This window comes from Crotalus tigris, unplaced genomic scaffold (genome assembly GCF_016545835.1).
Source record: "Crotalus tigris isolate CLP2741 ecotype Arizona unplaced genomic scaffold, ASM1654583v1 scf7180000024340.7048381, whole genome shotgun sequence".
NCBI lineage: Eukaryota > Metazoa > Chordata > Lepidosauria > Squamata > Viperidae > Crotalus > Crotalus tigris.
Genome location: NW_024100510.1, coordinates 2,289,803 through 2,315,341, shown reverse-complemented (window position 1 = coordinate 2,315,341; position 25,539 = coordinate 2,289,803). Strand labels below are relative to the sequence as shown.

General features: G+C 41.9%; 1 protein-coding gene across 3 annotated transcripts in view; it reads left to right on the top strand.

The window, feature by feature from the left end:
• Positions 1-25,539, top strand: part of LOC120300398 (minichromosome maintenance complex component 3 associated protein) — a 90,639-nt gene that overhangs the window by 32,833 nt on the left and 32,267 nt on the right. For all 3 annotated transcript variants that reach the window (XM_039326351.1, XM_039326352.1, XM_039326353.1), the window contains exons 13-23: positions 2,705-2,877; positions 5,198-5,298; positions 7,242-7,373; positions 8,054-8,167; positions 10,815-10,967; positions 12,776-12,973; positions 15,213-15,281; positions 16,715-16,849; positions 21,769-21,922; positions 22,871-23,129; positions 24,410-24,507. In XM_039326351.1, coding sequence (XP_039182285.1) covers positions 2,705-2,877; positions 5,198-5,298; positions 7,242-7,373; positions 8,054-8,167; positions 10,815-10,967; positions 12,776-12,973; positions 15,213-15,281; positions 16,715-16,849; positions 21,769-21,922; positions 22,871-23,129; positions 24,410-24,507 — 1,586 coding nt within the window. The remainder of the gene's footprint in view (positions 1-2,704; positions 2,878-5,197; positions 5,299-7,241; positions 7,374-8,053; positions 8,168-10,814; positions 10,968-12,775; positions 12,974-15,212; positions 15,282-16,714; positions 16,850-21,768; positions 21,923-22,870; positions 23,130-24,409; positions 24,508-25,539) is intronic.

Below are 25,539 nucleotides of genomic sequence, written 5' to 3'. Positions count from 1 at the left end.
TTGTTACCTATATTGACCCCCTTCTGTGCTTATCCCTATACCAATCCCACCCCTGAGCCCTACCCTTAATCCCATTACCTACCTCGATCCCTGTTTCCCCTTTATAAAACTTAATAAAATATTGTTTTTAAAAAAAGGCTAGACATACTCAATTCCAACAAACATTCCTTATAGGTTTTAGCCTCCAGTCCCCTGATCATCTTTGTTTCTCTTCTCTGTACTCTTTCTGGAGTCTCAACAACTTTTTTACATTGTGGTGACCAAAACTGGATGCAGTATTCCAAGTGTGGCCTTACCAAGGCATTGTAAAGTGGTATTAACACTTTGCGTGATCTTGATTCTATCCTTCTGTTAATGCAGCCTAGCACTGTTTTGGCTTTTTTGGCAGCTGCAGTACACTGCTGGCTCATATTTAAGTGATTGTCCACTAGTACTCCAAGATCCCTCTCACACTTACTACTATTGAGCAAGGTACCACCTATAATATACCTGTGCATTTAGGTTTTTCTTGCCTAAATGTAGAATCTTACTTTTTTCACCATTGAATTTCATTTTGTTAGATAGCACCCAATGTTCAAGTCTTGTCAAGATCCTGTATCTTAAGCCTATCTTCTGGAGTGTTGGCTATTCCTGCCAGCTTAGTGTCATCTGCAAATTTGATGAGTTCCCCATCTATCCCCTCATCCAAATTATTGATGAAGATGTTGAAGAGCACTGGACCCAGAACAGAGCCCTGGAGCACCCCACTACACACTTCCCTCCATGTAGATGCAGTTCCATTGAGGACCACATGCTGAGTACAGCCAGTCAGCTAGCTACGAATCCATCTCGTGGAGATCTTGTCTAACCCACATTTTTCTGTCTTATCAAGTAGTAGGTTGTGGTCTACTTTATCAGATGCCTTGCTGAAGTCCAAGTAAATTTTATCCACAGCATTCCTCTGGTCCACTAATTTTGTCACCTGGTCAAAGAATGCAATAAGATTTTTCTGGCATGATCTGTTTTTGACAAAGCTATGTTGGCTTTTGGTAATAACTTTGTTTGCTTGTAGGTGTTTGCTGATTCGTTGCTTGATTATCTTTTCCAAGATCTTCCCAGGTATTGAGGTCAGGCTAATAGGTCTGTAATTTCCTGGATCCATTTTTCCCCCTTTTTTGAAAATGGGGACTACATCAGTTCTTTTCCAGTCCTCTGGTAGTTCTCCAGTGCTCCAGGATCTTTGAAAGATATAGTTCAGTGATTCTGAGTTCACATCTTTTATTTAGTTCCTTCAGAACCTTGGGGTGTAGTCCATCTGGTCCTGGTGATTTGAGCTCGTCTAGGGTGGATAGATGCTCACTTACCATTTTCATATTTATCTTAACTTGTGTTTCTAATCTGTTTTTTACAGTATTGTTTTTGATAGGTTGGACTGTTTTTTTTCCTTTTGTGTAAATACAGATGCAAAAAAAGAGTTAAGTAGTTCTGCTTTCTCCCTGTTGCTTGTCACCTTCATGCCACTTTTTCTCAATAGTGGACCAATCATTTCCTTAACCTTTTTCTTGTTTTTTACATGTTGAAAGCTTTTTTTTTGTTATTTTTGACTTTTGTTGCAAGCCTTAGTTCATTTTGAGCCTTAGCTCCATTGAATCCTTCCTAAGCTCTCTCTAAGGTTGTTGAAATTAGCTCTCTTAAAGTCCAAGACTCTAGTTTGACTGTGTTCTATTGCTTGTGTGCTTGCATAATATTGAATTCCAATATTGGATGGTCACTCTCCCCCCCAAGTTTCCTGTAGTTTCAACATCTTCTGTCATTTAATCTCTGTTAGTGAGAATTAAGTCCATCCTGGCTTTTGCCTAGGTATTCATGAACCTGCGGGGGTGGCCTGGGCTAGACAAGTTGGCAGCTTTCTTCTCTTGTAGATGATTGGACAATGGGATAGTTGATATCCAATTGTTCGGCAATCTTTTTAAATCCCTTTCCAGAGACATAATCATCTGTAAACTTTTTTGTGCCGACCTCAGAGAGCTAAGGATGGTGATATCACTCACATCAAAAACAGTGATGCATCTGTTCTGGTGCACTGGATTCTAATAGTAGGTATTGGAGGTTGTAATAAATCTAGGAGGGATACTTACTTTTTCCACAGGCAAATTTGCATTTATGTTTATTGCAATTATACAATGGCTTTCAATGGACTACTTGAGATTAACAACTGCTTCACTCAATGACTGAGATTCTGTGGTTGTAAGTCAAGGACTACCTATAAAAGGGACATATTTGTTATTTTATATCCCCTTTATCAATATTGCTGAAATGAAGAGCAAATATTTGTATTTTGAAATAATTTGAAATTGTCAAAAAATTCAATGGGGTGTAGTTATTTTATCATATGACTGTTCTTTGATTTAAATTGTTAAACATAAATGCTTAATGTGAAAATAATTCATACCAAATCTGAGTATTAATTCATCTGGCTGGGTATTCTCTGTTATAGACAGTGTCTCTTTAGAGGTAGAAATATTTCAGTTTTCTGAGGTAATTCCCCTGAAACCTCTGAAAATAAAGAGATTGAGTTTGAACCTTTGCATTTAATCATACCTTTACTCTTTGTTTTTAGAAACCATCCTGGAAAAGTCTGTCCTGCCTTAAAAAAATGTTTTTAAAAGTTATGAAAAGATTGTTTCTCTTGCTGAATCGCTTTTACCTCCTATTTTGCCCACAGAACCAAGAATCGGAGAGGAAAATGTAAAAATAGAAGCACTTCAATCTCAATCTTCATTTGTACTTCCACCATTCCCCTCTGCACTGGTGTCTTCCTCTGCAGAGTCTATCTTTCAGCCCATTTCACAACCGTTGTCTCCCACACCAAAGCATCAGCCTGAATATAGTGATATGGTGAGAAGCATCTGACATTTCTTAAATTATCATGCCTTTTTTTCAAAAAATAATTTTATATCTCTGTTTTTGTTTTAACATAAGCATTTTTGATACGAGAGCCACAGTTAGAAATGCTTAAAGGTGGACTGCGGTGAAAAAATAATACTAGTGATTGAAAAAATGATCTTTTTGCCCTCAAACCTGAGCATACAATCCGTCAGAATGTACAGCTTCTCCTGGCACTTGTACTTTCTTCCTCCTATGGAACTTTGCCAGTAACCCTTCCTGTTCCCAGTCTTCCCAGTGAATAGGTGTGAGAAAAGCTTCCGCATTCAGCTGAAAGGTTTTATATTACTTGATTCTGATCCTTGCCTTAGAGGCAGTGGTGGGATTCAGCCGGTTCGCACTGGTTCAGTAGAACCGGTAGCTAATTTTTTATTGACTTTGGTGAACCGGTTGATGCTCTAGCCCTTTTTCTCAAGGCCCAGAATGGACCGCCGGAAGTGAGTGGACCTCTGGAAGTGGCGTCCACGCAGAGAACCAATTGTTCAGGTATTTGAATCCCACCACTGCTTAGAAATCTGGGTTTTGATAGGGATAACAAATGGAAGGATAATTTTAGCTGTTTGTTTGCTTGCATCCTATCTTCATTTTTTTTTAACTAAGGCAACAAACATATCTAATACATCTTCCTCCTGTTTTCACCAGAACAAGCCTGTGAAGTGGGTTGGGCTGAGAGAGAATGACTGGCCCAAAGTTACTCAGTTGGCTTTCATGAGCTAAGGTGGAATTTGAATTTGCAGTTTTTCAGTTTCTAGCTTGGTTCCTAACCACTAAATCAAGCTGATCCTGAAATCAGGAGAAATTTTCCCTGTAGAACAGCGGTTCTCAACCTGTGGATTGCGACCCCTTTGGGGGTCGAATGACCCTTTCACAGGGATCGCCTAAGACCATCGGAAAGCATATATTTCCGATGGTCTTAGGAACCAAGACACTGCTCCACATCTGTCTCCGCATGGCCGCCTCCGCCATTTGCAGAGAGAGGCACTTTCACTTCCCTTCTCTCCCCCCCCCCCGCTCTCTCTCTCTCTCTCTCTCTCTCTCTCTCTCTCTCTCTCTCTCTCTCTCGGACTTACCTCCTGCAGGGCTCCTGATTGGCCCTGCGCCCAGGTGTCCCAGCCCCTGGGAGAAGCGCGGCCAGAGCCTCGTGGCCTTGGAGCCGCCCGGGGAAGCCCTGGGATCTCTGCTAGAGGCTCCGCTGAGTGGGCCAGCCCTCCCGCAAGCCGCGGCCCAAGGGAGACCAGTCCCTGCAATCCACAGCCAGCCCGACCATTGCCCCGCTGGCTGGGAAGGCACGCTGGAATCCAGGCTGCTGGGGAGGAAGAAGGAGATGCAGCAATGGTAGGAGAGAAGAGTCTCCTCCTGGGGCCCGGCACTGGCGGCAGCTTCCTTGCCCTCTTCTTCCTCCTCCCCTTCTTCCTCCTGCCCCCCAGGCGGCTTGGGCGGGCGCTGGGACAAGAGGGGTACCTGGGGGGAGCAGCCGGGCTGGCGGAGGGGCTGGCAGGGGCCGTGCGGCGCCAGCCCCCACCGTGGCTCCATCAGTGGGTGGAGGGCGAGGCTGGGTAGTGAAACAGAGAGAAACAGAGGAAAGAGAGAGAGAAACAGAAGAAAGAAACAGGAAAAGAGAGAGGAAAGAGAGAAGGAGAAAGGAAGGAAAGCGGAAAGAGAGAAGAGGGAGGAAAGAGAAAGAGAGAGGAAAGAGAGAAAGAAAGAGAGAGAGGAAAGAGGGAGAGGAATGGCGCTTCTCCAACCAGGCTGGGCGGAGCTGGAGGAGCGGCCTTCCTGCCCCCCTCCCCGGCCAGCTGGATGGGGGGTTGGGAGTCACCACAACATGAGGAACTGTATTAAAAGGTCGTGGCATTAGGAAGGTTGAGAACCACTGCTGTAGAATACTTGGAAGACAAAACAGTCTTCCAGCCCTTGAAAAATGTGTTTCCATAAGCAGAACCCTGTCTTCTGTTTTAACCCTCTTTTCCATTTCTTTTCACTTACCCTTTCTTTAATTCAGAAAGTTTCACTACAGTTTTTCCTATAGAAACTGGCAAACTTTCTAGGCCTTTACACCACCCTGATATGAATGTTGATATTTAGAGACTGAGTAGTGATCTCCTATTGTGTTTTAATATTGCTTTAAATTCTCTATTTCATCAAATGTTTGAGTTTTAATATTGTGCTACCATATACTGTACCGTTTTATTTGTTTTGGTTTTACAAATATTGCAAAGCATGTGCTAAAAAACAGTGTTGAAGGCTAATTCTTACTCCTTCTTAATTTCAGGACATTTTAGAGGTAGCTAAAGGCCTTATGTATGAGGTACTAGAAGAAGAATGCAAAGAAATCAGCAGTGTAGGAGCCAACTATGTACAAACAGCAATATGGTATGTATAAATATTATTGTTTTTAATGATATTTTGGAAGCAGGTGTTGGTGTTTGCTCATTTGTCATTGTAGGCATATCCTGAATAATAATAATAATAATAATAATAATAATAATAATAATAATAATAATAATAATAATAATAAGTGGAATAGTTTACCCCCAGAAATTGTGGGCACTCTATCACTGGAGATTTTTAAAAAGAGGCTAGACAGTCACTTGTCTGAGATGGTATAGGTCAGGTTGGCAAGCTGAAACACTGAAAGAGTCACTTGGATCTGTTTCCCTCACAAAAGAAAAAACTGGGAGCTGCATAATGTGTGTGTGCCTGTGCGCGCGCACACGCATACACATGTGCACAGAACAGGAGGCTTGATTTAAAGAGTGGAGCCTAAGGCGAGACTTGCACCGGCTTTGCCCCCCCCCCATCCAGCTCCGTCCTGGCTTCTCCTCTCCTCGCAAAAGACTGCTCTCCCCCCAGCCCACATTCTCCCTCTCTGGAACTTTCTTCTTTCTGCCTTTTGGCGCGAAGGTTCCCAGGGAGCAGAGGAGGAGGCCGACGGGGAGAAGGAGCTGCCGGCTCGCCTATCTCAGCCTGCTGCGGGAGGCTGGAGTTGAGGCTTCTGGCTCGCTCTGGAAGAGGTGCGCGGAAAAGAGAGGATGAGAAGTGGAAAGTGGAAAAAAGGATGTCTTCTTTCTTTTGCTGGGAGGGCGAGGAAGTAGCAGTTGTGCTCCGTAGGAGGTGGGAGCAGGCGGCCTCTCCTTCAAGCTCATCTCTAGCAGCTCACAATAAAACCATGATACCATAAAACCCATAAAATTATAGCTTCCTTTAGCATTCTTTCTTGAACCTTCTGTCAGACAAGTATGGGAAGAGTTGTGCTGAAGCTGCAAAAGCCTAACAGCGGCTCCCTGTCCTCAGCCACTATGTGCAGTCTGAAAAAAAAAAGTGGGACTAAAAAAGTTCAATCAATCAATTCAAACTTCTCATGGTTTGAATTGATTGGTTGAACTTCTTTGGCTTGTGGGACTGCCCACAAACCTCTTTCCTTCTTCATACTGCACATGGTGGCCGGGAGGATTGCTGGAAAGGTGTCCCTGGTAAGGAGCTGCGGGTGGCCGGTCTCGGAGTGCCTCTTTCCTGCCCGGCAGGTCTCCCCTCGCCCTGCTCTGCCGCCACCTATTAGTTGGGGGGGGGTCACCAGGGGTCTTCCAGAGCTTCCCCTCTCCGCCTGCGCCGCTCGGGCGGGCACCGGGGCAAGAGGGGCACCCAGAGGAGCCAGCCAGGCCGGCGGAGGGGCTGGCAGGGGCCGGTCAAGCAGAGCAGCCGCAGCATTGTGGCCAGTGCCAGCGGCCCGCGCTGCACCAGCCCCTGCCGTGGCTACATCAGATGGGCAGAAGGCGAGGCCGGGCAGCGCGGAGTCCCGGCTGCGGCAGCGGCTTCCTTACCCTCCTCCACCCCTTCTTCCTCCTGCTGCCAATGAGCGGCTTGGGTGGGTGCTGGGGCAAGAGGGGCCCCCGGAGGGGGCCACCGGGCCGGCGGAGGGGCTGGCAGGGGCCGGTCAAGCAGAGCAGCCGCAGCATTGTGGCCAGTGGCCCACGCAGCAACAGCTTCCCCCAAGGCTCACCACAGCTACATCGGATGGGCGGAGGGCAAGGCTGGGCAGCGCGGAGTCCCAGCTGGGGCAGCTTCCTCGCCCTCCTTCTCCCCTTCTTCCTTCTGCTGCCCCTTGGGCAGCTCGGTCAGGCGCCGGGGCAAGAGGGGCACTTGGGGGAGCCAGCCCGGCCGGCGGAGGGGCTGGCAGGGGCCGGTCAAGCAGAGCAGCTGCAGCATTGCAGCCAGGGCCAGCAGCCCGCGCTGCACCAGCCCCCGCCATGGCTACATTAAATGTGCAGGTGGTTCTTTCAATTAAGGCTTCACAGTGAATTTTATTTCTTCTATAGGGTCTCTGATGCTACTATAAATGAACTAATTACAGAAGTGATGTCTGGAATTTTGAGGCAAATTGCATCTGTTGTAATAAATGAAGAAAGGGAAAGATTTGAAGAAGAAAAGCGTCAGGCCGAAAAAGAGAAGTAACTTTTATATAACATTTGTTCTGACACAGTTTAAAATTTCAGTGTGTACAAATTGCAGTAGTACAATATACTGCAGTATTGTGTTCTCTGAACTAATCAGATGTGATGATAGAGAGAGAGATTCATTCAATTATACATGCAATGATACATAATAGACTTTTGGAGGAGCACCTCTATAGTCAGGCTTGCCTGAATCTGTTATAGTAATTATTCACCATGCACCTTGCTAGTTATTCATTTGGCCAATGTATACATATGTAGGTCAGTTAACATGTAGAACCCCTTCATACTCTGGGAAATCTACTGTTAATGGTAACAGTAGATTGCAGGCTCTTATGTTCTCTCGTATACATTGCTCCAGTGGTGTGAGAATTATTTAAACACCACTAATATATCTGTAGGGCAATAGATTGCATGCAGATGGTTCTTGGTCCAACTCAGGACAGACAGACACACAGACAGATGTATGTAATAAATAATACAACATAACCAGAAGATGTAAGTTAAATAGAACATACTTAGTATTACTTGTATCTTAGTAATGTTTCTGTAAGTTATACTTAATACTAATATTTTTAAGGCAGCTATTTATTTATTTATTTACTTTGTTATGTAAGTTAAGTACCTGAAGTTTTCCTAACACATAATGATTGGATTTCATTCCATCACCATCTTAGGCAAAAAAGGGAAAAAGAAGAGAGGACACAAATGTTAAGCAAGTCGCTGGGCGCAGAGCTGATGGCAGAAGTAATAAAGCAAGAAATACAAGAAATTTCAGTTAAGGAGCTAAAGTACGTAAGTGGCAGGCCTGTCTTCTTTGCCGATTGTAACATCTTTATCATTATTAGTTTTATTATAATTGTTCCACAAATAATTAAAGATGCATATTTTCTTGCAATGGATTCTTTGCTATGAAAGATCAAATAAAAACACTTTCTTTTTAGAATGAATAACATATTTTTTGCTGTCACTGTATACTGCCACTTTATGATCTGTCATTCTTCTTATCGTGGATGTTTCTAACACTCTGGCTCCAGAAATGAAATGTATATCTGTTTCCAAGCAGCTAGTTGGACTTTTATTTCTTTTCTCAGAACTGTGTATTGTTTTCTAGATATCTTAGGCTACTTTTCTGTAAGTAAGCATCTAAATAAAGAAATATCTTTCTTAAATTTAGGGCTTTCCCTGCCTTTAATAACATAATGATTTAGACTTTTAAATAACCATTTATAAGAAACTGAGAATCTGGCTCAAATTGCCTCAGACTTGATTTCAACAGTTTCGCCTTGCAAGTTGTTCAGAAGTGGGGAGGCATTGGAAACTGGAGAAGAAAGAGTTCTTTTCTGAGTTGTTTTCTTCTCACACAGCCACTGTTTGGAGCAGAACAGAATAGAATACAATTCTTTATTGGCCATGTATGATTGGACACACAAGGAATTTGTCTCCGGTGCATAAACTCTCATTCTACATGCAAGCAACAAGTGATCAGTCATGATCATAGTCATTATAAAAATACATTCATGATAAATGATAAGATACAACACTTAGTGATAGTCATAGAATTCTAAATAAGCAAACAACATAAGTCATACTACGATACTAAATAAAACATAAATCGTAAGATACAAGCAACAAAATTATAGTCATAAGATAAGGAGATAGGTAATAGGAAGATGAGAAGAATAATAGTAATGCAGCCTTACTAGGTAGTTCGACTGTGTTGTGAGAATTAGTTGTTTAGCAGAGTGATGGCATGGGGGAAAAAGTATCCTTATGTCTAGTTGTTCTGGTGTGCAAAATGCCCTATAGCATTGTCTTGAGGGAAAAATTAAAACAGTCCAGGATGTGAGGAATCTGTAGATACTTTCACAGCCCTCTTTCTGGCTTGTGCAATATACAGGTCCTCAATAGAAGGCAGACTGGTAGCAATTGTTTTTTCTGCGGTTCTATTTGTTGAAGTCTGTGTCTTGTTTGATTCCAGTGCCAAACCAGACAGTTATAGAGGTGCAAATGACAGACTCAGTAATTCCTCTGTAGAACTACCAGCAGCTCCTTGGGCAGTCTGAGCTTTCTGAGTTGGCGCAGGAAAAACATTCTTTATTGTGCTTTTTTGATCACATTTTTGATGTTAGGTGTCCATTTTAAGTCTTAAGATATTATAGAACTTAGAAACTTGGTCTCTACTGTTGATACTGTGTTGTCTAATATTGTAAAGAGGTGGTAGAATAAGAGGGTTTCTCCTTAAAATCTATCATTTCATAATTATGGATGTCAGAGCAACTGGTCTGTAGTTGTTCAGCACCTCGATGGGGTTTCTTTGACACTGGGATGATAGTAGAGAGTTTGAAGCAAGAAGAAACATAACACATCTCTAGTGATTTATTAAAGATGTGGGTAAGAATGGGGGCCAGTTGGTCAGTACAAGCAAGAAGGAGTTATCTTGTCTGGGCCTGGTACTTTTCCAGACTTTTGTCTGTGAAATAGACTTTGCACATTTTTTTGTGAGCACCATAGATGGGGGGTCAGTTGTAGGAGGCTTGGCTATTGCTGGTGTATCTGAGATGGAGATGGTGGTGATAGGTGATAGTGGTTCCTCTCAAACCTACAGTAAAACACATTCAGGCCATCTGCCAGTTGTCGATTTCCTTCACCATGGAAAGGTGATATTTTTAAGAGTTTTCCACACATTTGCTGGTTCATTTTTTGAGAGCTGATTCCTTAGCTTTTCAGAGTAGCTTCTTTTTGCTGCTCTGATCTCCCTTGTTAATACATTTCTGGCTTGATTGTTCAGCATTCTATCTCCTTTCTTTAGGCTTCCCTTTTGGTATGATGTAGTTGCTTGAGCTTAGCTGTGAACCAAGGCTTGTTGTTACTGTATATTCATAGGTTTCTTGTCGGCACACATAGGTCTTCACAAAAACTAATATATGATGTTACAGTATCTATGAGTTCATCCGAGTCTGCAGCGGTATCTTCAAAAATGTTCTAATCCGTGCAATCAAGCCAAGCCTGTGGCTTTAACTTTGCCTCCTCAGTCCAAGACTTCACTGATTTAATTGTTGGTTTTATGGTTTTAAACCTTTGTCTATAAATAGGTACAACTGGAATATTTTTGGTGGTGCAGGAGTAATAAATAATTTCTTTTTATTTTACAAATGATAATTTAGTTCAACCTAGATGTCCATTTATTAATTTATTTTGTTTTGCAGAACTAGAGACGTAATATTTTATATGCAGTGATCAATAATTTTCATTTAAACTATACTGTTGTTCTTATCAACAGTTATTTAATTTATATGTGATAACATTTGCTTTTAAATAGTTCTTGAATTGTTCTTTGAAATGAATCTTCTAACCTTCTGTTGTATGACCGAAAGCCAGAAGTGTTATAATTGTTCTTGAGATAGCTGTTAAATTAAATGAATTACTGTATCTTAGATGTGCTGTGGAGATAGATCAAAAGGCACGCATTGTCCGATGTTCACAGGAAATCTGTGCTGAAATGATGGATGCATTTTTGGAGGATGAAATTTTCCAAAATGCTAAAGAGACCCTGCAAGAACTTCAGTGCTTCTGCAAATACTTACAAAGGTATGTCAACTGTATTAAAGTTGGCTCTTAAGAAGTTTAATTATATGCTTATTTGTATTATATTTCTTCCACTAATTAGCTCAGGATAGAATGTGTAAAATCTTTTCATTATTCTTGTGATTTTATTCTACAGGACAAAATTGTCTGCAGTAGTGGCGAATATCTGTAGCTCAGGTATAGGATGAGGGTGAAGTTTCATTCTCCGAGCTTGTGGGTTGGTTTCCGAACATTTCATTACCAGGCTAGGTAACAACTTCAGGGAAGTTAGGGGATATCAGTGTCAGTGTTCTACTGTTTAAGTCTTAAATCCTGGAAGTACTTTTCTTTCAAATTCTCCTGTGATCTCTGCCTGTCATTTATAGTTTACATATCCTAATGTGTTTGCCTGGTCTACTCTGAATTTATAGTGGTACTATATTATAGTGGTACTATACATTAAGTTAACTATTCTTACTTTTGCCTAACAAGTCCATCCAAGATAAACTTCTAAATGGGATTTGGGACTAAATCCAAAGATGAAGCTTTATATAAGCCAGAGTGAGAAATTGAATATTGCTCGACCATATTTACCAATAGCCCCAATTAACTTAATCTAGGGTGTCAGATGCTAGAAGTTGCAATGTCTGGCAGGCCATAGGCCTTAACTCCTGAAGTAAGTAAGTCTGCCAGAGGTATCACGATAGCCTATAAGTGCAGATCAGCTGGACAGTAACAAATGACTGCACCAAAGTGTAACAAAGAAGATGAAAGAAGAAAAACAGGATCACCAGCATCTTCTCACAATGTCACATCCTCACAATAGAACACGTCTATTTTCTGATAATCTTGTCAGAAGGAGAGTTGATTAAAAAAAAGTCTTCACTTCATGGTTGAGAAAGGAGCATTTGGACTTCCTTTTTTTGAATTGTTTTAATTCTGTAGTTGTAATAACACCAAGCAATCATAGTTTATTACAGCATTATATATGCATTGTAGCTAATCATTATAAGATCAATGTAATATTAAGAATTATTACTTGAGTATTCTTTATTTTTCCCCTCTCCCTTTTATTTTTGTCTTGGTTTTTTTTAGAATGTATTTTGGTCAATAAGGACACCAATGTTATGTATCAGAAATAGCTTGTGAAACCATAAGCTTAACATTATAGTTTAAAGACAAAACCTTTCTGAACTAGCTTTAGGATTATTTACTTCAATAAAGTTCCTCAACAGAAGACTTCTTTTGTAACTAGTATTTGCCATCAGTCCCTTCTTTGAAGACCTCAGGCATACACCAAGAATGCTGTGAAGAGATGTGGCATTTGTGCAATTGTTGTCAAATAGTAATCAGTGCCAAGAGAAGACCGCTCTTTCTGTCTGTCTAAATACCACAGCAACATCCTATCCCACTCCAAAGCTCTCCTAAATGCAGTGTGGTTTAAGAGAAAAAAGCTGGGGACTTCATTCATTCATTCATTCATTCATTCATTCATTCATTCATTCATTCTCATCCATCTCATGCAGGTGACTCTTCTAAGGTGACTAAAATAGGAAGGCAATAAGAAAGAACACATATCACTTCTCTTTTTTTTAAAGTATAGGGCAAGTGAGCAATTGAATGAAGAGTACATATAATTGCTATGTTCTACAGAGAGGGCTGTACAGCTTTTTTTTCCCTCTCTTCTGACAGTGCAGAAAACATTTGCTTTTTCACTAGAATTGGTTATAACCTGGTATCAGGCAGATAGAATACAGTCTATCTGAAAGGATGGTTCTAGCAAGTTGTGTATTTTGGCAGACAATGAATCTTGCTTGTACATTCTCTTGAAGATGGAAGGAAGCTGTTTTTGCCCGAAAGAAATTGAAACGACAGATGAGAGCATTCCCAGCAGCACCCTGTTATGTAGATCCAAAAGATAAATTGAAAGCCCTTTCACCCTCTGCAGAGTGCCCAATTGCCAGGGAGCATCTAATTAAAAGAATTGTGAACTTGGGACATGCCGGGAATCTTGGTACCGCCTGCCTGCAGTAAGTACTGTGTTTCTCCATATACATGTGCTATGATGGTATCAGGATGATGATGTGTGCAGTACGATGTCATCATGCAAATGATGCATTATCATCCTCACTCCTTCTCACAATGCTTTGTATGTTATCCTGAGGAATTAGCACATTTTTTCTCTCCGATCACTTCCCTTGTCTTCCTGTTATAGTGGAGGATATATGCTGCAGAGAATTAGGACCAGTCATTTCTGATGCATCTATATCAAGCATCTTGCTTGCTGCTTGTGTAAACACTTTGAGATCCAAGTGGGGAGTTCTCAGACTGATAAGTTGTAAGGTGGCTGATTGAATAGGGAAGTGCTGTAACTATTTCCTGATACATTTCTTTGAGGATCCCATTACAGCAATGCTGCTGGCTAACAATGGGAGATGCTGAAAACTGTAATTCTTCATTTCCAGAGAGCCACAAATTCTTAATCCCTGTGTTTGGTTGATTAGTTTAAATCTTACTTACCTCAAAATATATATTCTTAAATAAGGTCCAGCTTTTTTTCTATTTATTTAAGTTTAAATCTAAAATCAATTAATCTAACTTGATACAGCTACACCTTGACTTATCATTTACAGTTGCTTGCCAAGTGGCCTGCAATTATATGATTGCCATTTGCAATTTTCTGTTAGCTTTCCCAGAAAGTCTATGGGCAAACTGGCAGGGAAGGTTGCAAACTGCTGCCACTTAGCAAGAGGTTTCCTTTTGTTTCTGCATAGAACTGTCTCCCAAGGGAAGCTGAACTCCTAAAGATTTCAACTCCATTCCTGCAGCCCATTGAAGGTGTTCCTTTTCATGCATGGAGAGGAGCTGAACTTATTTAGCAGGCAGCTCTTTCAGTAAGCCCCAGAGTCAAGAGGGAGCCAAAAACCAAGCAGAGAATGGAGAATCAGCACAGTAAGGCAAGGAGCCCAGAGTGTCTCAGGCCAGTGGGAGTGGTCCTGGGAGGTCTGACAGAAGCTGCACATACCTGTCTGCTCAGGAGCTGAAAATCCTGTTTGGATTACGGCAGGAAGGATAGAGTACAGGTAGTCCTTGAGTTATGAGTGTAATGGAGCCTGCCCATTCCACTCATAACTCGAAAACTTGTAGAGTGAATCTCGTTTGAGGTACGAGATCACTCCCTTGCTCATTAAAACGCACGAGGCTCTTTAAGCGAACATGAGGTATCTCAAGGTGGGGAAGGCCATGGAGGGCCTAGTGCTGGAACAGGCCCCCGAGGCCTCCCTGACCCACTAAGATACCACATGCTTCCCCCTCCCTTTCTGCCGCAGTGGACTCACCTGGAAAAGATCTGTCTCCTCTCTGCCGTGGTTCCTGCTGTGGCCTGGATTAGAGACCAGGGAATGCTTCCGCGCACCCTCTGCGGCCCAATCAGGCCTGGAAAGTGCCCCGGATTGGGCCGGGGGGGCGCGGAAGTGTCCCCCAGCCTTAAATCTGGGCGGCAGCAGCCTGGAAAAGGCCTCTAGAGCCCAGATCGGGCTGTGGGAGGGTTGCAGAAGCATTCCCCGACCTCAAATCTGGGTGGCAGCAGGGGGGAAGGGGCGGAAGCTTCCAAGATCCTGATCGAAGCCTCGGAGGGGTTTTCCTAGCCATTTGCACCAGGAGCGGAGGTTGGGGAGAACTTATGTATGCCTCCGGAGTTTGGATCCAGCCCTTGCAGGACTGCTGCAAGCTGCCGCCGCCCTGAACAGAGCTTTCAAGGGTCTGATCCAAGCCTCGGAGGCCTTTTCCTAGCCGTTTGCGCCAGGAACAGAGGTTGGGGGGGACTTCTGCATGCCTCCAAGCTGCTGCCCCCCAGAACAGCTTCGGAGGCAACAGGGTCACTTTCTCCCCCAGCACGGCAAGCTCCAGCAGCTGTATTATTCTATCAAAGAGAATATTACAAGAGGACTTTATTTAAACTGATGGATGTTGTTTGCATAGCAAATAATGGTTAGTTCTAATTTATATCTACGTCTGTAATGTTTTGACAATTAGCAGATTTTTTTGTAAGATGTATCAGATTTTGTTCATAGCATAAACAACAGCATTGTAACAATTTTTAGTTGTATCAACAAGAACTAGGAAGCTATTCTTGACTTTGGTTGAACGTTAGAGGTAGGTCCTTATAAATTGACAAATCAAAGGGCGCCAGGTGGTGGCTAAGTATGAATGAGAAAAGTTTGCTGTTTGATACAGGCAAGTGATTCATAAAGTGGTATTTATTTTCAGGTTTCAATGGATACGGAACAAGACCATCCACCAAATGAAAGTACAGCATTTTTATCAACAATTATTACAGTATGTTGAATTTTAATTAAATTATGTTACAATAAAGGTTGCAAGCTTTGAGACTAAAGTCATGAGAGATTTAAGAATTAAATATATTTTGAACCAAAAAAAAATCCATACTGGTTATATGCAAAATACGTTTTGTGATGCTTGAACAGAGAAGAGATGCTTGAGTTACATATGTCACCGGAAGTGGATTACTGGACAAAATGCAGGAGAAAAATCAAAAACTGACTGCCCTGCCCAGAGAGCTCCTCAGATTTGTCTCTGTACAAAGAGTTTTAAAATGCATTTAGATAACTGCTAATTATATATATGATACAATCATTTATCAGTGGAACAACCTACCTCCAGAAATTGTGAATGCTCCAACACTGGAAATTTTAAAGAAGAGACTGGACAGCCATTTGTCTGAAATGGTTTAGGGTTTCCTGCCTGAGCAGGGGGTTGGATTAGATGACCTCCATGGTCCCTTCGAACTCTATTATTATAATATTATATTATTGTATGTTTCATCTAGTGCAGTGAGGGCGAACCTTTTAGACACCGAGTGCCCAAACTGCAATCCAAAATCCACTTATGTATCGTCGGGTGCCGGGTGGGCATGACCCAATGGGTGGGTGTGGCCCAATGGGTGGGCGTGGCTGTGGTGGTAACGACAGACTGGGTGGGACTAAAAAGTTCAATCAATCAATTCCAACTTTGCGAGATCTTTTTTTTCCCCGCGAGAAGTTGAAATTGATTGAACCTTTTTTTTTTTTTTTTTTGCACACGGTGGCGGATGCCTAAAGCGAAAAGGTTTTATAAAACCCAGCTGAAAGTCTAGGACTGGGGCGATGGCCAGCGTGCCCACAGAGAGGGCTCTGTGTGCCACCGGTTCGCCACCACAGATATAGTGCATGACCTGCAAAAGTGCTTTTTAACAAGATTTTATAAGAATGGATTTTTACATGCTCTAAGGCAGGGGTGTCAAACTGCCAGCCTGTGGGCCGGACGCGTCATCTGGAAGCCGCGCCCACCCCATTGCCAGCAATGGCAAAACTGGCCCGATACATTGTGCAATGTCACATGATGTTGTGGGTTTGACATGTCTGCCCTAAGACTTTGGAGTATATTTTTAGAAAAAAGTTATAAACTAGTATGTTTTAACTGTTATGTTTATTAAACCATTTTGATGATTGTTGTAGCAGTTAAAACAAGGAAACAAGTTTTCAAGGAATTTATTTTGTACTTATTGTTCTTTAATAACAAAGAACAATAAATCCCTTTAAAACTTGTTTCCAGAACAAGCCTATCTATTAATTTAATAGCTGCTACAACAATCATCTTAATTTTAAATGGCCTTGGTTTAAAGTAATCTACTTTTTCCTGAAACACTCTTTAGGAAATATAATCTACAATGAACATGGTTACATATTTTAATATTATGTTGTATGTCTTAGAGATGCAGCATGGAGCCCTTTAGATCTACCATCATTAATTGCTGAAAACATTCCTATGCAACAAGAAAAGATCTTTTGGAAAGCGCTGCTGGTGTTGCCAAGTTATGATGATTATCCTGCAGAAGATCCCAGCAGGTACTGCTTTAATTGAGACAGTGCAAGAGAGTCAGAGTTAGTGTGTTGATTGTGCAGTTCTCAGGATTGAATATGATATTGTTCCACTCATATCTTGCCAGTAATAATTTGTTGTTATCTAAACATGCAAGAAGTTATCTAAATATGCTCCTAAGCACATTGTTCATAACTTCAGTCTTCTAGGACAAGTTTTGTTCTGTTTTTAAAACCTCTTTTGCTATTTCTTTCAACTTCTTACTAATTTCTCACTTATTTGGCCCATTTGCCACATTTTCAATTCCTCAGAGCTCTTCTTTCACCAGAGGAGAGCTTTTTCATTTGCTGCAGGAAGCAAGCACATGTGCTTTTTCCCCCTTGCCTATTGTTTTCCTGTTGGGAGAAAAATCTTTACTATTTAGAGGTTAATTCCCCCTATTGACTCCTGTCTTCCAAACTGTGGATGAAGAACAGGAAGAGATATTATACTGTCTGACCTCCACTAGGGATGGCTTGCCCAACAGTAGGGCTTAAATTTTTCATATCCTCATTTCACCTTTGAATCTAGGGGGCAGATTCAAAAAGTAAATCATATTTATTTTATATTTGTATTCAATGAAAATTATGTTCAATTAAGGATATTATTTTCCTCCCATATATTTAATATCCTAATGTTATCACATTGAACATTACCTTTAGATGGCAAATTTTGGAGGGGTTGTGGAGACTATACTCCAAATAGTTGTGCATCACTGGATTAAACTCTTCAGGTTATATGCTCCTAGATTAGAATGGCAAGAGCAGATTATCTTTGGAAAAACATTTTCTGCATATTCTTAGATAAAATCTAGAGAAATTTTCTAGGACAAAATCATTATGCCCTGGAAAAGTGAATTGCCTTTTGCATGTTTACAGTTTGCAGGCTAGCTCTGGGAATATAGTTCCTGCTTTGTAAATATAGAGCAGGGAGGAGAGATTATAATTTAGAGGCCAGTTACTAGCCAATGTAGACAGTTGTCTCTGGATAGCCTGTAGGTTAAATTAGTGCTATCAGTTTTATATAAATAAACTTCAACAGCTGCATTAAAGGTGGCTTAGGTGAAGATATCCCAGTGAGCTTATCTTTGACTGTGGGCTTCTCTCTCTATACTGCACTTTTTTTCTTCTCTATAACAACAGCAAAATGCTTTCTTTCTTATCTTGTCTCCTTAGCATAGAACTCTCAGACTGGAAAATTAAAGGCTGGTGGCGAACGTATGCAGAGCCCTTTCTGTGGGCACGCATGCCATCGTCCCAGTCCTAGGCCTTCAGTCCTGTCCATGAGCAATCTGCATCAATATCCACACAGGATAAGGTTGCCGTGCCTGCCCCCGCCTCTCCCAAGCACTTTTTTTACTAACCTGCCTTTCAGCTGCATTCCATTTCTCCGTTCGCTTCTCAGCCTTCGCCGCGTGTTTGTGGGACTATTGGTAAAAAAAAAAGAAGTTCCATCAGACTTTCTAACTTCTCGCGAGATCTCAAGAAGTTAGAAAGTCTGATGGAACTTTTTTTTTTACCAATAGTCCCACAAACATGCGGCGAAGACTGAGAAGCGTATGGAGAAACAGCTGAAAGGCAGGTTAGTAAAAAAACACTTGGGGGAGGCAAGGGCATCTGGGCAGGGGCGGGCATGGCAATCTTACCCTGCATGATGGCGGGAGGGTGGGGTGCATGCCCTTCCCATGCCAGGCCAGCCCCTGCAGCCCTGGGGCAGACGTGCTGGACAGTGGTGGACAGGGTGTTGAGGTGGGGGCCAGCAAATCGATCAAAGCAGCAGGTGGAACGCTGGACGCTTGGGGAGGGAGGGTGCTGAAGTGGGTGATCGGGCCATTGGCAAGAGCAACGTGGTTGAGCGGAAAGCAGCCTCAGAACAAGTGGGACAGGTAAGGAAAGAAATCCTCGCTCCCCCCAGAAATTGCTTTTCTTTCCTTACCTGACTTCCAGCCCCGTGCCGTTTTTCCTTTGCGATCTGCCACCACGTGCAAGGAAACAAAGGAGGGTTTTTTTGGGGGGAAAGAAGGTCAATCAATCAATTCCAACTTCTCTAATGGACCTGCATGAGCTGCTGGTGGCGGTGGCCCGAGGCGGGGCTAAGGTGTATCGGGTGTGCGAGGGGAACAGGCTCCACGTGTGGGCTAAGAGCAGCAACCTGCTCTCCAACCACAAGCAAAAACAGATGGGACAGAGTAGGTGCATCCAGTGGTCTGCATCATGCACTTCCCCCCTCCCCTACTCTGCCTGCTGCTGGAGGGCTGGCCCGGTATTTGCAGCAGGCTGCAGAGCCCCAGAGTGTGCCATTCAAGGGGCCAGCAGGCTGTGGTTGCTGACGGACACAGTTGGCCCTCATGCACTCGCTGTGTGCGGGGGCCAATCGTGTCAGGCAGCAGCTGCCCCTGCCTCGCCTTGCCTTGCCCTGTGGCAATGGCACCTCTGCCCTGCCCCCTGCCTCACCTCGCCTCACCCCACAGGATGAGCCTCCTGCCCATCGTCCCACCCACCAGAGACCCCCTGGATCTCCCCCAACCCTGCCCAGCCCCCACAGGTGTCCCTCCCCACAAACAGCATCGAGGTGGCCATGCCCACCCCGACCAGGCCCACCCAGACTGCCATGACCACCGTAGCCACACCCACCCGGCGATACATAAGTGGGTTTTGAGTTTAAGTTTGGGCATTTGGTCTCTAAAAGGTTCGCCATCACTGGGCTATGGTATCTTTATACCATATATAAAATCAAGTCAAGTAATACTAAATGGTTGGTTAGCTTAGGATTCTTTAAATCGCATTAAAGGAGATTTTTTTCTCAGCATAAACACGTATGGGATTAGACTCTTTTTTAATCAAATAAAACTTCAGAAAATGAAGAAATGATTGAGAAAATGCAAACAATACACAAAAATACAAAATACAGCAGAGAAAACACATGTTGCAACTGCAAATCATGTTATTTATATTCTGTTTAACAACAGATGTTGCTAATATGACAACTATAAACAAGCTTGAGAAACCCTAAGACAGGGGTCTGCAAACTTGGCTCTTTTATGACTTGTGGACTTCAACTCCCAGAATTCTTCAGCATGGGTGGTTGAGGAATTCTGGGAGTTGAAGTCCACAAGTCATAAAAGGGGCAAGTTTGAAAACGCCTGCTCTAAGATTTTGCTATAATACAAAAAATATATATACTGTTGTGCAAAATTATTAGGCAAGAAGTATTTTGGGGAATTAATTTTCTTATTGAACAACTACAGTGCTCTCAGTCAGTCCAAAATGTTAATAAACCTCAAACCTGAATATTTAAGAAAGAAAAAGTGAAGTTTTGGTTTTCTTAGCAGAATATCTGTGTATGCACAATTATTGGGCAACTATTAGTGTGCAGAATTATTATGCAACTAAATAAAAAATGAAAAATTGCCCATCTCGTTTATTTGCATCTATTAAAGTGAGACTAATAAACAACTCAAAATGTATAAACAAACATTTCTGACATTACAAAAAAATGACACTGTTCAAAAAGCTGCATTGTTTTCCTTCACCGTAAATCTCCTGTTTAAGAAGGGCCCACAAGTTCTCTATAGGGTTTAGGTGAGGAAGGGGCCCATGTCATTATTCTTTTACCTTTGAGGCCTTTACTGGCTAGCCATGCAGTGGAGTTCTCCGATGCATGTGATGGAGCAGTGTACTGCATAAAGATCATGGTCCTCTTGAAAAATGCAGCCTTTTTCCTATACCACTGCTTGAAGAAAGTGTCTTCTAAAAACTGGTAGTAGTTTTGGGAGTTGATTTTGAGTCCATCTTCAACCCCAAAAGGTCCAACTAACTCATCTTTAATAATATCAGCCCATACCAGTACCCCACCTCCACCTTGCTGGTGTCTGAGTCGAAGTGGAGCTCTGCCCGTTACTGATCCAGCTGCGGACCCATCCATCTGGTCTGTCAAGAGTTACTCTTGTCTCATCAGTCCATAAAACCTTTGAAAAATCTGTCTTCAGATATTTCTTGGCCCAGTCTTGCCATTTCAACTTACCTTGTTCAGTGATGGTCGGGTTTTAGCCTTCCTTATCTTGGCCATGTCTCTGAGCACTGAACACGTTGTACTTCTGGGCACTCCAGGGAGGTTGCAGTTCTGGAATATGACAGCACTGGAGGATAATGGCTTCCTGGTAGGTTCACGTTTGATTCTTCTCAAATCTTTGGCAGTTTTTCTCAATACATTTCTTGCAACCCTGTTGACTACAACGAAACGTTTGATGATTCTGTGATCATGCCCCAATATCTTAGCAATTTCAGGAATGCTGCATTCCTCTGAAAGAGTTTTTATAATTTTTGACTATTCAGAGTCAATTAAATCTCTTTCTTGGCCCATTTTGCCTGAGGAAAAGAAGCTGCCTAATAATTATGCACACCTTGATATAGGGTGTTGATCTCCTTAGGCCATACCCTCCCTCATTACACAAATATACATCATCTGATATACTCATATCCACTAAGCATTTAAGTTTATACAGCTTGGAGGTGGAAAATATGCATGACAATGATATAGTCAAAATACTCACTTGCCTAATAATTGTGCACACAGTGTATTTAGGAGGAAATCTCCCTCAGTGTGGAATAGAATTATGAATAGTCCATGTAAGGCTGAGCCTCTTCAGTGATTCTGGGTGTTTGGATGTAAAGGTTAGCGTTGTTCACACTGCATGCTTCTGTTACAGGTTCTATGGATTTATTTTTATAAACTAATTGATTTTAATCATTGGTTCAAAGTCTAACTAATATTAAGTAAATATGTCTTCATTATAATCTTTGATAAATTAATGTTTTATTGTATAATAACAAATATTTTAATTGAACATAGTGCTAGGAATCAAATATGTGTTGCAGTTTTGAAAGTATTTCTTTTCTGGTTATAGAATTCTAAAGGAATGGTTGAAAGCTAAATTTCAAATCAACAGAAATGAAAAGGAATCTGCACCTCAGGCAAACAGCAGAATTCAGACACTTGCACTGCATACATCTCTCCAGGCACGAGAAGATCAAGAAACTTGTCTTAGTGTGTGCATAAAGGTCTGTTCAAGTGATAATTTTCTGATGCCACTGTCTTCACAGATAGTATAAAACATATTGCTGTTCTGTTTTGAGTAAGGGCAGTTCCATTCTGTACTCAAAGTAGCTACAGTAATTCAAAAATTATGGCAAGGCAGGACATAGGGAAAGAAATGAAATCCATAATCAAGAGAATAGGATCTTAAACAGAGCCTGTGGATTGATTGTTACTTTTAGTTCAGCTGTGCCAGAGTGAAAGAAAGGTTCAGAAACAGAACCTAAATCTAGGTTAATAGTTAAGGACTAGGAAAACTCAGGTTTAAGTCCATCTACAGCAGGGGTGTCAAATTGCCGGCCCATAGGCTGGATGTGTCACGCCAAAACCTTGCCCACCCCATTGCCGAAAATGGGAAAAAAGTCAGGATACGTCATGTGATGTCATGAGTTTGACACCCGTGATCTAAGCCATGGAAACTCTGAGAATTTTGATTCACTTCAAGACTGGTGGGTTTAAATCAATATCTCCCAACCTTGGCCATTTCCAGGGGTATGGACTTCACCTGCCAGAATCAATGGCCATGTTGGCAGTGGAATTCTGGGAGTTGAAGTCCACACTCCCAGAAATACAGTAGCTAAGGTTGGGAAACATTGGTTTAAATCTTAATAAAAAATATGAGGCTAGAAGACAGTGAGTTTGCCCCTGGCTTTATTTCAGCAACTAGCGCCCCTCTTCGAGGGAGATGGGTGGCTTAGAAATATAAAATAAAAATAAATTGCCATCTGAATGTTTTAAAAAAAATTCTATTTGAAACTTTTAAAAATCTGAATCCTTGGATCTGTAATGATTTGAGAACTCTTTTATTCACAAAACTTTACTGCAGATTTTGAAGAATGTTTCTGAGTTTTAAGGTGGGCACATACATGCTATTTCTATAAATGGAAATAAATTGTTTTCCATGTCCTATGTAGGTGGCTTGTGGAACACTTGGCACTTCTGAACTTGAAGACCCAGAAACTGGGAAAGAATTACTTGGAACTAGTGGGCTTATCCTTCTTCTATCTCCTCAAGTAAGAAGTGATGATCCTGCAGAGGAAGATGTATATTGGCTTTCAGCCTTACTTCAGCTGAAACGGTTCCTTCAAGTAATACCTTTCCAACCAAAACTACCTCTTGTGGTTCTTGTCCCTAGTCTTGGAAATGAGAGTGTGAAAAAGGAAGTAGAGGAAGGTATGTAAAGAACTTTGAACTAATTTATATAGAAACATTTATTTAGCTTATAAATACTGTAGATTTAGAACTCTAAATAGAAAATCTAGGCTTTTGTCAAGAAAAGCTAGACCCGAATCTTCTCAGGATAAATTGTTTTGTAGATGGATGATAATGTTGGTTGGTATTTTCCCCTAAAAAAGGAGTTGGCTAGTACTAAGCCTGCATAAGTACCTACTGAGGCCCTCATGTTTCATCCTTTACCTGCTAGGGCTGTTTTTTTAAGTGCTGAAGGTTGCAAGGGACTGGGAAAGAGAAAAGGAAGTTCTATGGCTCTCATTCAGATGAAGTTAGTTCTCTATCTTGAGCAGAGGAAAAGTTAGTTCAGCAGTGCGGTTCATATAGTGAGAAGCTACGTATGAGACTGTGTATGAAAAGTTTTCTATGTGCATCTATATGTGGGGGAGAGCAAATTACATAAACATGTACACAAACATGCTAATTAATCAAATTAAGCACTTGATATACTTTAAGTCTTTAAAGATTACCACCCCCTAGCTTAGACTGTTTGTATAGGTGTCCCTGTTTCCTCCTGTGCATGTCTGGGGAGAATAAGAAGTTGTGTGTCAGTCCTAGATGCCACATAGACCTAAAACTATTTTTATTAAGATTGCTATAGCAACAGAATCTTGTGAATCTAAATGTGCTTCCCTTCCTCCCTCTTTTACAGGTACTTCTTGAGTTACAACAATTTATTAAGTGACTGTCCGAAGTTACAACAGCAATGAAAAAGTGATTTATGACCGGTTTTCATGCTTAAAACCAATGCAGCATCCCCATGGTCATGTGATCAGAATTGGATGCTGGCATGTATTTATGATAGTTGCAGAATCCCAGGATCATGTGATCGCCATTTGTGACTTTCCTAGCTGACTTCTGACAAGCAAAGTCAATGGGTGAAAGCCAGATTCGCTTAATAACCACATGATTCATTTAACTGCAGTGATTTGCTTAATAACCATGGCAAGAAAAGTCATAAAATGGGGTGCTACTTACTTAACCACTGTTTGCTTACAACAGAAATTTGGAACTCAATTATGGTCATAAGTCAAGGAGTACCTGTATGTTTCATAGGAATTAGGGAAGTGCCTGTTTTAGACATTTTCATAACCTTCCCTCCTCATCTGAGTTTAAGCAGTGCTTACCTGTTGGCTTGGCAGTAAAACTCCTCTTCCTTCGTCAAGATCGTCCTCTTTATTCTCTGCATTTTGTGACTAAAGTGCAACTTCTTCTTTTCAAAGGTTTGATGCTGCCTGATTTGATTTCAGCTAAACTTATATCAAACTACAGTGTTGTTGAAATCCCAGATACTGTCAATGATTTGCAGGGTTCCATCAAGGTAAGAACTTTCTATGGATGAAGTTTTTAATCCATGCTCAGAACTAACATGTCTTTTCCCAGGAACCCATTGCAGCAGCAAAGGGCAGCTGAATGATTCCTGGAAAGATCACAGTTGTTTTAAGGAATTATTGACAGATATTCCATAGGCACCCGTCCATGGAACTGAAACACCCTTGTCTTGCACAAGTCTATCAGCTGTTATAATTAGAACACATTATTCTTGATTACATTTTAAATATTGTATTTAATATCAGTTTTTTTAGAACAAAGCAAAATTTTCTTATAAAGAATCCTGGAAATAAATGTGTCATCTGTTTCTGATTCTTGGAAACTAACATTTTAAATGATATTGATATTTTTATTTTTGTTTCTTCACATATTTATGATTTTTGCTCTTGGACGTATGATTTACTTTCTGTTTTTCTGTAGTTGATTATTTGATCTTTTAAAGGGAGTATTTCATACTCTAGACCAGTGATGGCAAACCTTTTAGAGACCGAGTGCCAAAACTGCAACCCAAACCCCACTTATTTATCGTCGGGTGCCAGGTGGGTGTGGCCACTGGGTGGTCATGGCTGCAGTGGTCATGGCCGACTGGGTGGGTATGGCCAGGTTGGGCATAGCCACCTTGATGTTGCTCATGGGGAGGGATGCCTATGGGGGCAGGGCAGGGTTGAAGGAGATCCAAGGGGTCTCTGGTGGGTGAAACAGGAGGTGGGCAGGAGGCTCGTCCTGCAGGGTGAGGCAAGGCAGGGGGCAGGGTAAGGGTGCCATTGCTGCAGGGCAAGGCGAGGCAGGGGCCAGGGCGGTTGCTGCCTGACATCAGCCCCCACACACAGCGAGTGCATGGGGGCCAACTGTGTCTGTTAGCAGCCACAGCCTGCCAGCCCCTCGACCGGTGCACTTTGGGGCTACGTAGCCCACTGCGAATATCGGGACAGCCCTCCAGCAGGCAGAATAGGAGAGGGGGGAAGCGCGTGATGCAGACCGCTGGATGCACCTACTCCATCCCATCTGTTTTTGTTTGCGG